Below are 13,233 nucleotides of genomic sequence, written 5' to 3'. Positions count from 1 at the left end.
GAGAAAATGCTGTTTTAGCCAACTTAGAAGATAAAAAATAAAATTGTAAGAGAAATATGATAGGTTCGAAATGCAAATTCGAAAAATTTAGAAATATATACAATACAAAACAACAATTAATCTTTGATTTTCAAAATGATTTTTTTTTCGGGAAATCCATCTCCCGTATAAGAAGATTTAATTGTTATTCGCAAAACATCCTTTGGAAAGCATGTGAAACATTTGATTCAGCATATCAATATTTATTTCCTTTTTAAAGATCTGTATAACTTGGCTTACATATTTATTTCAGTGACTGTTCAAAGAATTTTAATGGGATAGAATCAAGAGAATCTATTTTCACATTTATTCGACAGACTTTGGAAGGTTTGTAAAATATAAAATAAAATGACTAGAGAGACACAAATATATTCAAATGTAAAGAAGGCCTAGCTTATGAGAGAAAAAACATTTTGCTAGTGTAGGAGAAAAAGTGTATGTGAAGCCAAATAAATTGTCCCTCAAACTTAATGATTGTTGTTTCTTTTATTAGAAATATATGACAGTACGCCAGCAATTGATTTTGCAACAGTGCTACATCCAAACCCTCCACAACTTGAAAAACTAGAGTTTGAACTTTCAAAGGTGATGCATACTTGCTTTTAGTTTTTTGTTTCTAAGACATTTTTTATCCGTACACTTAGTTTGTATCGCAGTGTATGATTTGGGTTTTTAATTTATTTTTATTTACAATACTTGAATAAAAATATCTTATAAAAATTACTATGACATTTGTAAAAAATATTGCACAAATTAAATGTTTTTGTGTCATATATCAGACGCCAGTACTTTCTGAGAGCCTTTATTTGCATTAAATCAAGCTGAATTTTTGTCAATGTTTTGTTTAGATACTATTGGCCCTCATAGGAGCCTTCTTCCAACATTCTTCTGGAGATGTTGGAGTATTTGCCAAGGTTGTCCTGAACCTCCCTGAAGACAAGCAGCCAGAAATTCTTAAAATGCTGAAGCATATTATCAGAGAAGATGTCCAGCTAAACGAAGAATTTTTTGCAGTGCTCTCAAAACATTTAGGTATATAATCATGTACCTATGTATGTGAAGCATATAAAACAGTAACAAATACCGGTATATAAATCAATGTTTTAAAGTAGATCCAGCGTTCTGTGACGTCACACCTTTTTGTAAAACTTTGAATTCTTTAAAAATTGTGCCAGATAGTTTTATTTATTTTATGTGAATATAATCACATGGATGTAATTAGAATTATTGGTAGGTTCAAGATATGTTCGCACTTAATTTTATACTAAATTTCCAAATTTTTATATATTTTATCTATGCAAAGGGGAAATAACTCTTTTTCTGACTTTTCTTTCAGTTGTATGTCTAAATGCTATAATCTTTCTTATTCCAACGATTAGATTTAAAATATTTTTGTAATTTTGGTTTTCTGATAAAGTTGACATTAAAATTAAACAAGAAAAACAAATTTTTGCCGACAAGATTTTACTTTTAACAGAAAAAAATACAATTTTCTAATGCTAAAATATGCTTTAGTTTATGTTTACCTGGCATCTTAAAAAGTGTGATGACATGTATATTTTTTTTTTTAACAATTGATGACATTTAAGTCTATTAAGTCGAAATAAGTTCGGTTTTTTAACTTTCCTCAGAGAATTTTACGAGTATGGAGCTACCTTAAAATAGAACAAACGCTTAAAGTCTTGGATACTGTAAAGTCGTGTGTATAACACAAACTTTTTTTCAGTAAACCCTTTTCTACTCTTCAATGCTTTGAATTAATATCAGACTATTTTATTTAATACATGATGGATATTCAAGGTTTTAAAAATTAGTTCCTAGTTCCTAATAAGGATCGGATACCTTAAGGTAAACTAGTTTGCATCAGAAAAATACTATAAAAAAATAAATATATTGATGCGAGTTTTTCACCCCTGTGGGAGCCCCCATCCATTTTTATACTTCTTTTAATCTAGAAGATAAGATCTATACTTCTATATCTAGATTCTGATCCCGATGGTGTTCTTTTCTCGAAACTAGTGACTCCCACCCCTGGTCCAGAGGCAATGGGCACCACTGTTGGAGCAATCCTTCAACTTTGCGAGTAGATGCATCAATGGTATCTAAATTTACTATGTTAAGCATATATAGTAATTGTTTGTGACATGTCTGTCTAAGTTTTTTGTTAGGTCACCTAAGCTGTGAGCTCAAGAGAGCTTTTCTGAACATATTTTGTCTGCTGTCCGTTTGTCTAACTGTCTGTCCATCTGTCAGTAAACAGTAAACTTTTCACATGTTCAACATCTTCTCCAGAACCACTGGGCTAATTTCAACCAAATATTGCTCTTTTAAGCACCCTTAAGCAAAGATCTTTCAAGAACCATTAAGCCAGGAAAGCTGAAACTTATTTGAAAGCATCCTCATGTAGTGTTGATTCAAAGTTGTGAAATTCATTACCCTCAGGGGTAATGTGGGGCCACAGTGGAGGGGGGTCAAACTTTTATATAGGAATATATAGGGCAGATCTTTAAAAAAAATCTTCTCAGAAACTAATCAGCCAGAAAAGCTGAAATATGTGTGAAAGCATCATCAGGTAAGATAGATTCAAAGTTGTAAAAATCATGATTCCGGGGGTAGGGTGTGGCCACAATGGGGGGGGGGGGGGGGGGGGTTCAAACTTTTATATAGGAATATATAGAATAAAACTTTTTAATTATCTTCTTCTCAGAAACTGATCAGCCAGCAAAGCTGAAACATGTGTGAAAGCATTCTCAGGTAGGGTAGATTTAAAGTTTGTTCAATTCATTATCACCATGGGTAGGATGAGATCATAACATGGGGGAAAGGGCATGGGGGGACAAAAGATTACATAGGAATATATAGAAAAAAACTTCTTTTTTTAAATTGTCTAGAAAAGCTGTAAATTTAATGAAAGCAAAGCAAATTTGTTTAAAATCAAAATCTTGAGGATAAGGGTGGTACCGCATTGTGGATCCAGTTTTACAAAGGAAAATATTTTAATTTTTCAAAAAAATAAATTGTTATAATATACGGTTTTACTTACAGTACCGATCAGACCCAACCTAACAGAAAGTAAACCCCAACTAAACCCTGGGTTTACTTTCTGGGTTTACTTTCTGGGTTTACTCTGGGTTTACTTCGGGTTTACTAGAGTGGACCCAGAGTAAACCCAAAGAAAACCCAGAGTGGACACAGAGAGTAAACCCCAATCAGAAATACACCCCTGAAAGCAGACGCTAACTGTGTATTTGGAATACACAAGGGACAGGAATTACAAGCAGTAGGATGGTGTATAAGATAAAAGACGGGTCTGCTTCACACTTCAATGCGTACAGTTGACCACAAAAGCAAATTCCAAATAAACCCAAAGTAAACCCCGAGTAAACCCAAATCTTCAAGAAGTAAACCCCAAGTAAACTCCAAAAAGTACACACAGGATTTAGTTGGGGTTTTCTCTGGTGTTAGGTTGGGCCTGATTGGTTCTGTATGTAAGTACTGATAGATTATTGATTGTATTAATTTTTTAATTAATACTCAGTAAGCATAAACTTGAGATTTTTTATTACCAGTTGAAGAAGAAAATTTTACTTAATACTTATTGAAAACACACAAATACATTGAATTTGAAAAATACATTCAGTTTTACACTGCATTAATTATTATTCCTTAATCAGTGATTAACACATTTTGAATCCTTATTCTCAAATTTATGTACTTCATGAAATACTGAAAACCCTTAGAATTAGAACATCCAAATAGTGAAATGTTCAGCTAATTTTTTTCAGTTGTGAATAGTTCTAGCAGACTTAAACTCAGTTTTCAACATTTTTGTCAAAATGACCTTTTTGCACTTAAAATTAGGAAAAATGTTGGTTTTTGATGAGTGATCATTATTTCTTTCGTCATAAAGCATTTCCTATTATAAAGATATAAGCATGTATTAAATAATAGTCAATATTTGTGACATGAACTCTGTAATTCACTGTCTTTTAACAATAATAATAACACGTTATGCATGAAAAAAAAAAAACCCTTTATTTTCAATGTTAAAAATGGGTAATTTTGTGCAACTGCTTCTATGAGACCGATGCTGTTCCCACTGAATTTATTTTTGTTTCTCAAAATTTCATTTCTCAGGTTTATAAAGATGCCTCATTTTTTCCTTTCATGAAAATGTATTGGATTTTATTGAAAATTCAAATTAACATTAAAATACCAGAATTTTTGTTTACAAAATATGCATCAACTTTGATGAGGCATATATTTTTGTTTGAAATATATTTATACTTTAAAAGCAGTCTAAGTTAAAGAGTTAAGTGTGTTTAAACAAAATAATATAATTTTTAAAAAGGTTTAATAGAATTAAGTAGTTTTACAACTTCTGTGGCCTTTTTGCACTAAACATGTTCCAAATTCAAAAATAGACATTTTTCTGCCTAGTTAGGCATACAATGAACTTTTTCTTTCACATGTATTACAATGATGTTAAAATGAAGTGATACACAAAATTTTATTGAAATCCAAGACATAGCATGTGCAAAGCCCTGCCTGAATTTTGCTTGGACAGCCTCTTTAAAATTAAAACCCCCATTATTCAACAGCCTATATTTATCTCCACATCATTTGAAATTAAAGTACCACATGTATGTTTTATATGAAGTCTGATACCAATATAATGTCTCTACTAGTTTTAAAATAGGGATAACTCAAAATGTTTATAGTTGTAATTTGTGCTTATGTATGGTTGTATGTTCCTTGCCTATATTATTTGCCATTTCACAACACATATGTGTAATCATTCTCGTATACTCCCAGTATCTTCACAAAATCGTATGAAATCTACTTTTTAGACGGGGTCACGTGACCCCGTCTATTGGTTACTGTCAGCCGAAGTCTCAAACCGGAAGGCACACGTAGAACACATGAATTGAGTCTAGAGTCTAAATAGTGCAGAAAGTTTTCATGCATTTCAGTAAATATGTATTATAAAAACACGCATTAAATCTTTTTAAGTCCTCTGTGTATAAACAAAGTTCTATTTAGAAAATAAACAAATAGTTATATTGATCAAAATATTCTTGCTCAGGTTCAAATGTGGAATGAGTTCCGTAACTGAATGCACAGCGCCGTTGACGATTCAGTTGGTGTACGAGCTTATTATTCAAAAGAAGAGGATGATGATGGAATCGAAATTAAAGTTCCCAAACGCAATGTGCCATTTTTGAAAAACTGTGAATTTTATTTTGAAAATCTTTCACCTGAATACTACCAAACTTCATGCGCAAGCCGAAGTTAAAATCGGGACGGGTTATACACAGATGTTAGGTGTTTCATTGGCTTCCAGTCTACTTGCGGTATGACTGCTGTGCGTCTCTAAAGGAATTTTGTACAAAGAAAATAAAAACAAGTCTGAATTTGCCTTCTCGTTCGTTGGCTTTTAAGTTGATTAAACTGAATTTAAATTTTAAACAATGCATTGTAAGCATAATCTATAATAGATTATACATTTTGGAAGACTTATACATCATTTTATATATACAATCTTATCGATTGAAGAACCAAGTTAAATGTTAATGTTCATGTTTTCCGGCTTAGTTGGAATCAGGCTTGGGGTGAATTACATTGTAAAATAATGCATTACATTACCATTTCTTCATGAATTAGGGCATTAAATTACCATTACCATTACTTAATTTTCTTGAAGTAATGCATTAAATTACCATTACATGAGTAAAGTAATGCATTACCATTACTTTGTGAAAAGTCAATAAGTTTTAAAAAAGTAATTTAAAAACTAAATAAAGAGTTTTTGTAAATATTTCATAAATAAAACATGCTTAAAATATTTACAGATTCATGTTCACTATCAGGTTCAAATTTAATGACTTATACAAGATTGCTGTTGCTCTTGTAGTTCTCAAAGTAAGGTTGGTCCCGTAACATTTACACGCTAATGGCGGAGTTGACAATCTCTGTTACTTATGTCTCTGATTTTTGGAGTATTATTTTTAATGAAAGGGACGGTTGTATCGTAATTCATGTAGGTGATGCACGAGTTTACACAAAAAAGTAGTAAGTGGCGAACAGATTTATTTTAACCTATTAATTTTGCATGAATCGCAAATGAAGAAAATTGTAACAGATAAGTCGGTCTTAAAAATCAAAATGGCGACCGTGACAAATCTTGTTATTGTCAAAGTTCTTGGAATCTTATTGTAAAAGAAATATTTCCAACTTCAGGTGCCTGTGTTTGTTATCGGTATACAAATGTTCACTTTGTTTGTTAATTCAGCAGTTTTAGAGTTTTCATAAAACTTTTATTATGGATACCGTCCGACTTGTGGATTTTCCCTTGGATCACAAAATTGAATAAATCTAATGATTAAAATTATCTACTTTGATATAGTTGTTTGATTTTCCCGGTTAGTAGTAATTTTTAAAATTTTTCCTTGGGGTCTTATTTTACATAATATACCGTTGTGTCAATTTTCTACAATTATGAAGGCCGGTGTCTGTCAGCATAGAACTGTTGTTACTAATTTGTGTCATAAGCATTTGGAGGAATTTAAATGTGAATTTTCTCAAGGAGGAATTGGGTTTTCAGCTCTCCTGATAATATTGAAATGAAATTTGGTATACAGGTTTATCACAATAATATCTAGGTCAAGTTTCATATTGGGTACGATCGAGCAATTTTCGACAGAGTTATGGCCCTTGGACGTAGAAAATTTCTATTTTTTTGCAGTTTCCGCATATTTTCTTCGCAGAGGATAAACATATTGAAATGAAATTTAGTATACCGGTTTATCATGATAACATCGCCCTTGGACGTAGAAAAATTCTAATTTTTTGCAGTTTCCACTCATTTCTTCGCAGAGGATGAACATATTGAAAAGAAAATTGGTATACCGGTTTATCATGATAATATCTAGGCCTAGTGCGATATTGGGTATGATAGAGCAATTTTCGACAGGGTTATGGCCCTTGGACGTAAAAAAAAATTCCATAAATTTGAAGTTTACGTTCATTTTCTTTGTGGATGTTTCCAAGGGAGGAGGGGGCATAAGTGTTTCACAAACAACTCTTGTTATTAAGGTCTTCATGAAACGTTCAGATCTTCATGAAACGTTCAGATCTTATTGTTTTCGTACTGTTTATTATTATTTTTTTCCCAAAATTTTGTGCACGCGCTTTCTCAAAAACTACTCAACTGATCTCGACAATTTTTTCCACAGATGATGGGACATTATCTGAATTTTATATGTTTTTGAATTTTTTGTCGTTGTCACTTCCGGTCCGGATTAACGGTCGATTTTGTAATTTTTTATGACCAATTTTGTGCAGAGCTAATCTCAGAAACTATTAGAGATATGACGTTGAAATTTTCAGGATAGGTAGACCATGGTTTGAAGTTGTGCACTATATAGTTATTTTGCACCAGTGGCGCTATTCCTTGCAGCTCACTTAGGCACAAAAATGGGGTACGGATTTCGAATCAAAATTTTCATACGTTTTGATCAGTATCTTTTTATCAGTTGATTTTTTGTTCAGACATGTAGAACTAAAGTAGTAGAAAATCAAAAGTTCTATCCAATAAAATAAAAAAAAAGGGACTGGCTCGTTTAATTATGGACCAAGAGACTTGTAAAGTCTATTACGAATACTATTACTAGTATACTAGTATACTTGAAAAAGATAAATATTTTGTTATGCATTTTGAATCAAAGTTGTTGATTGCTATAATATCTGTTTGAAAAAGCCATCGTCAGGCACATGTTTGACGTAATTAGGGATTTTTATTCATTATCTTAAAATTCGGGTGGGTGTTTATTTTGAAATTGTATTGATATTTCATGGTATCAATTAAAATAACAACAACAAACAATCGGACGGAAGACCTATTCGTTACTCGTCGCGAGGTCGTATCTAGTTAAGGTTTTCCGTTTCCAACGAAAGACCTTATTATTTTCGTTCTGTGTCTTATTATTATTTTTTTTCCACAAATTTTGTGCACGCGATTTCTTGAAAACTATTCGACCGATTTTGGCCATTTTTTCACAGACGATGAAACTTAATAATAATTAATATAATAAATATGATTAACTTAATATAATAAACTTAATATAATAAACTTCATATATTTTTGATATTTTTCCTGTAGTCACTTCCGTTACCGACGTATAGGCTGCTTAGTATATTTTTACGACCTATTTTGTGCAGAAGTGATCTCAGAAACTATTGGAGATATGACTATGAAATTTTCAGGATATGTATACAATAGGTTGAAATTGGGCCCTATTAAATTTTATGTCAGTGGCGCCATTTCGTGGAGCTCATCGAGGCACGAAATTTGAGTACGAATTTTGTTTTTTTCCCCTCTATTTTGTCAGGCAGAATACTAGTATATCCGAGATGACTGCATAGAATTTCCTAAAATTTTTAGGGATATTAGATTCTGATTATATTTCCCAGCCTTTTTTGTCATTTTACAAAAATTCATTGTCCGTTTCCTGTCCTGTGAAAAAAACATTGTTTCCTCGAGATCTAAAAAACGATTAGAACTTGAACTACCAAACTTTGTAGGACGATTGACCAATGTCTTTGAATGTAAATAAACTATTTTGTTTTGTTCGTTGTAGCTTCCAGTCATCACCAGATGTAATTGAAATTTTTTTTTTACGTCATTAATTTATTTTACATATTAGAATGAATATATATTAGTATAAATCTTTACGTATGTCATTTATGCAATGTTGAATAAACCAAAAAAGTTCTGCTTCCGGTGGGATCTCAATTATATCAGGTAGCTTTTTTTTAACAAATCTTTTTCCCGCGAGATTTCAGAAAGTACAAGTGATCAAGACCCTTCTTTGAACGCCCATTTAAAGTCATTGTTGCTCAGGTGAGCAATGTGGCCCCATAGGCCTCTTGTTATTATTTTCTCTTATCCTCGTATCTCAATATGTTATAAATATTTCTTGCATATGCTTTTCTTTATACCCTAGACAAGGGTGGTTGTGTAGGAGAAAGCATGGGAGTGGTGACAGACATCAGGATCCGAGACCTAGAGGCCGAATTGACTCATCTGAAGTCTGCTTGGATTGACCCCATCACTCACGACCAGGTCAAGAAAGAGCTGCTACGAATGACAAAGGCTATGGAGGTTTGTCAAGTGAGCATCGATTAAGCATCAATGTTGTTTGGGAACTTGGTTGGTTAGTTTACAAAAAAAACTACCCCGGTAAGACATCATTTAACAAAACCAAAATAGCAATTTGTTTCTGATTCAACGAAAGATTATTACTGTAAATGTACAAACAGGTATGTGTGCATGTGTGATACATTCATACAACACAGAGGTGATATGCATTGATACTTCATGTATTTGAGGCATATTTTTCAGAGGTTTTCTGAGGTTCACACGCCCCAAGCCAAAAAGCCCAGGGAAGAACAGGACGCCGACATCGCTCAGATCGTCAGAGGAGGGGCTGAGCTCCCAGGGTCAGGAGATGGAGGAGACAGTAACCAGATTGAAGAAAGAACTGTCCCACAGCCAGGCAGAGTACAGTCTGCTCAGACAGGTAATTCACTCCTTTCTTATTAAAGTAGATCCAGTGTTCTGTGACGTCACACTTTTTTGTAAAACTTTGAATTCTTTAAAAATTGTGCAAGATAGTTTTATTTATTTTATGTGAATATAATCACATGGATGTAATTAGAATTATTGGTAGGTGAAAGATATTTTCGCACTTAATTTTATACTAAGTTTCCAAATTTTTATATATTTTATCTATGCAAAGGGGAAATAACTCTTTTTCTGACTTTTCTCTCAGTTGTATGTCTAAATGCTATAGTTTTTCTTATTCCAACGATTAATTTTAAAATATTTTTGTAACTTTAGTTTTCTGATAAAGTTGACATTAAAATTAAACAAGAAAAACAAATTTCTGCCTACAAGATTTACTTTTAACAGAAAAAAAAATACATTTTTCTAATGCTAAAATATGCTTTAGTTTATGTTTATCTGGCATCTCAAAAAGTGCGATGACATGTATATTTTTTCTAACAATTGATGACATTTAAGTCTATTAAGTCGAAATCAGTTCGGTTTTTCAACTTTCCTCAGAGAATTTTACGAGTATGGAGCTACCTTAACAGGGTTTTCCAACAGAAAAATCCGGTTATTGAAATTGTGAAAATGGCGGGCGGGCAGTTGCCAAAAAGGGTGCCGTCATTGTACGGATAACTCCTTGCCAGGATTTTGATTTCTAATAATTTATGGATAAAAATACCAGCTTTTGAACTTTTCATTTTTGGGCAAAATATTACATATAGGGTACCCTCATTGTACGGATAAATCCTCCTACAGTTTTCAAGATAGGTAGTTGTTCTTTTGCAGATCAATTGTACATGTATCAGAGGTGTGAACAGTGATAGGATTTTGATTTCTGATAATTTCTGAAAAGATACCAGCTTTTGAATCATTTTGGGGGAAATATATTCCATTGCACTGGATACGGTAGGCAGTGTTTATCAATTCAGGATTGACATGGATTATTGGTACCCTTCACATAGAACAAAAAACCCTGTTTGCTGTCACATTGACAGCTTTTCACTTGTTTGAACAATTCTTTGAGTAACATCTCAGAATTCTATAAAATTCAAAGGTACTAGTATGGGCTACTGTATGTTTTTTGTAGGTCAAGCTGACTACAGTCTGATAAGATAGGTACCGGTAGATCATTTTTTTCTTATCTGTAAGATACTGTGTAAATCTTAGAGGTATAGGTAGTTGTTGTAGGAGGTCTTTTGACCACCCTATCAATGGTTTGGTTGATCATGGGTTTAAAGGACGAGTACACTTATGGGCACCGGTAAAAAGTAAAAAAAATAAAGATTCAAATTAAGCATATTTGTTCCCCTAACATCACCTATTGAAATCTATTTCATAAGAATTAACAAGTTTTAGCGCTGCATTTATTTTATATAAAAAGCACGAAGCTTTACAACATAGTAGGGGTCAGCTGACATTCGTGATTTTTAAAAGTAAATCGAGGACGGGCATTCATTTCAAAGCCTTTGTTTACTGTCAGCCTAACCGAGTACAAACTTGTGGAAAAGAAAAATACGCATTATACATTTAGAAAACTCCTGTGTAAATAAGAAGTTTGTACTACATTAGGCTGGTACCTAAAAATGAAAAACGTATGACAATTTCAAGGTTTTTACTAAAGAAAGTGAAAGCTATTACCTGCGTGACCCATGTTTGAACGCACGCATGGAATAAATTATTTCAAACAATCACGTGGGTTCTATCCAGGTAGACGTTTGTCAAATGTGCTCACTGTAAAACACTGGCACGTTTTAAATCGCTTTCCATCAACTTTGTATGGTCAGGAATGTTTGTTTGATCACTATGGATATATGCAACTTAAAAGTTTTATTCGATTTTTTTTCAGACGTAAAATTATGCATAAAGTATAATTCAGCAAACGCGCCAATCGATCCACCGACAGAACAATGTTGATTTAAATGTCTCCTCCCTCTGATTTAAATAGACACAATTCAAGTAGATTCGGCTAGATTTTTCCGGATTTAGATTATTTATAGGCATTTAAAAATCCTAAATTTTTTAAACTGTATGCTAATTTTGGAATATTTAAGCGTGCATATAAATTAGAAGTATCCATTAGTGCTTAACTTTTACGAGAAAAAAGCAATTTGTTGATATTTTCTTCATAAAACGGCACTGAAAAAGGGCCCATTCTCTATAGCTTAAGTGCACCTTGTTCTTTTGTGTTATCTTCATAATAAACAGAATTACACTCATAATATTGGCAGGTTAATTTTTCTTGTAGGAGTTTGATCGTGAGAAGCAAATTTATGAGAACAGAAGACGGACAATGACTGCCTCCTATGACACGGTCCTCTCGGAAAGAACAGCTCTTGAACAGACTTTAAGTAAAGAAAAGGCTTCACTGATGAATCAGATAGAGGATCTACAATCTCAGCTCAATGTCGAAACCGAACAGACTAACAACATTGAAGAGAGTCTGAAAATAAAGCTTGTAGCCTCTGAAAACTCCTTACAGCAGTCCGAAACAGTGTTAAATAATGAGACAAAGGACAATGTTATCAAAGCTTTGAAAGAAGAGATGATGCAACTGAAAGAGGAAATTGCACAGACTGAGGAAAAGCTGAATGCTCAGATTATGACAGTTTCCACTGGAGGAATCTGCACAGAAAGAACTCGCTCAGAGAGATCAAAACATTGAAGAACTGAAGCAGCAGTTACAATCCATCAAAGCAGAGAGTAAAATGCAAGTTGACCAACAAACAGAGGAAAAAAACAACCTTGTGCATGAAGTGGATCAGCTCAAGAGTGAAAATGAGAGATTGAAGACAAACTGTGAAGAAATGAAGAGTCAGCTGTTATCTTTTAAGGACAAGTATCAGATGAGTGCTCAAGTTAGTGCAATTACACAGACTGGGGAAAAGCTGTCAATGCTCAGATTATGACAGTGTCCACTGAGGACAAACAACAGGAGGAATCTGCACAGAAAGAACTCGCTCAGAAAGATCAAAACATTGAGGAACTGAAGCAGCAGTTCCAATCTATCAGACCTGAGAGTGAAATGGAAGTAGACAAACAAACAGAGGAAATAAACAACCTTGTGCATGAAGTGGATCAGCTCAAGAGTGAAAATGAGAGGTTGAAGACAAACTGTGTAAACGAAGTGTTAAGGCTACATCAGCAGTTGCAGCATAGAGAAGCGGAGCTTTTAGTAGCACGGGAGGAAGTAAAAAGCAAGCAAGATTTACTGAAGGAAAAAAACAGTAAAAAGAATACCGCTAAGAAGAAGGTAATAGAGTTCAAACAAGCAGACAACAAGAAAACATTGATGTTGCCATCAATTGTCGCCCGGGAAATAAAAGAAGTAAAATATCATTATTTTGTTTGATTAAGACATGCCTTTAATTCGGATTATTGCTATTTTCGCAAGGTACCAATGCCATCATTTTTGTTAACGTTTTTTTTTTCATATATAGTCGAGTTTAATCTGTCAACAACTCTTAATCAAGCAAATTAATCTCCCAGACTGAGTGCAATAGATTCCATAGTCCTGTGGTTATGCCTAGGAACTCAATACTTTATGAATATACATGTATAAACATTACCCTTGACCTTAAGAC

The 13,233-nt window shown here is 33.2% G+C and overlaps 1 protein-coding gene and 1 long non-coding RNA gene across 5 annotated transcripts in view; both read left to right on the top strand.

Annotated features, from left to right (window-relative positions):
- LOC136275274 (uncharacterized) overlaps positions 1-717 on the top strand; it is a 32,029-nt gene extending 31,312 nt beyond the window's left edge. The window contains exons 4-5 of the long non-coding RNA XR_010713823.1: positions 293-366; positions 533-717. This is a non-coding gene — a long non-coding RNA (uncharacterized lncRNA). The remainder of the gene's footprint in view (positions 1-292; positions 367-532) is intronic.
- A 1,343-nt stretch (positions 718-2,060) lies between these two features.
- LOC105337450 (golgin subfamily A member 5) overlaps positions 2,061-13,233 on the top strand; it is a 74,781-nt gene continuing 63,608 nt past the window's right edge. The window contains exons 1-4 of one of the 4 annotated variants that reach the window (XM_066083812.1): positions 2,061-2,137; positions 9,045-9,202; positions 11,898-12,049; positions 12,581-12,928. In XM_066083812.1, the coding sequence (XP_065939884.1) occupies positions 9,071-9,202; positions 11,898-12,049; positions 12,581-12,928 (632 nt within the window). In that variant the 5' untranslated portion in view covers positions 2,061-2,137; positions 9,045-9,070. Of the gene's footprint in view, positions 2,138-7,749; positions 8,942-9,044; positions 9,212-9,442; positions 9,621-11,897; positions 12,050-12,580; positions 12,929-13,233 lie in introns of those variants that run through there. The other 3 variants (XM_066083813.1, XM_066083815.1, XM_066083814.1) reach the window with 3 other exon arrangements.

Source organism: Magallana gigas, chromosome 5 (assembly GCF_963853765.1).
Source record: "Magallana gigas chromosome 5, xbMagGiga1.1, whole genome shotgun sequence".
NCBI classification, from domain to species: Eukaryota; Metazoa; Mollusca; class Bivalvia; order Ostreida; family Ostreidae; genus Magallana; species Magallana gigas.
This window is presented reverse-complemented; position numbering and strand designations above follow the sequence as displayed.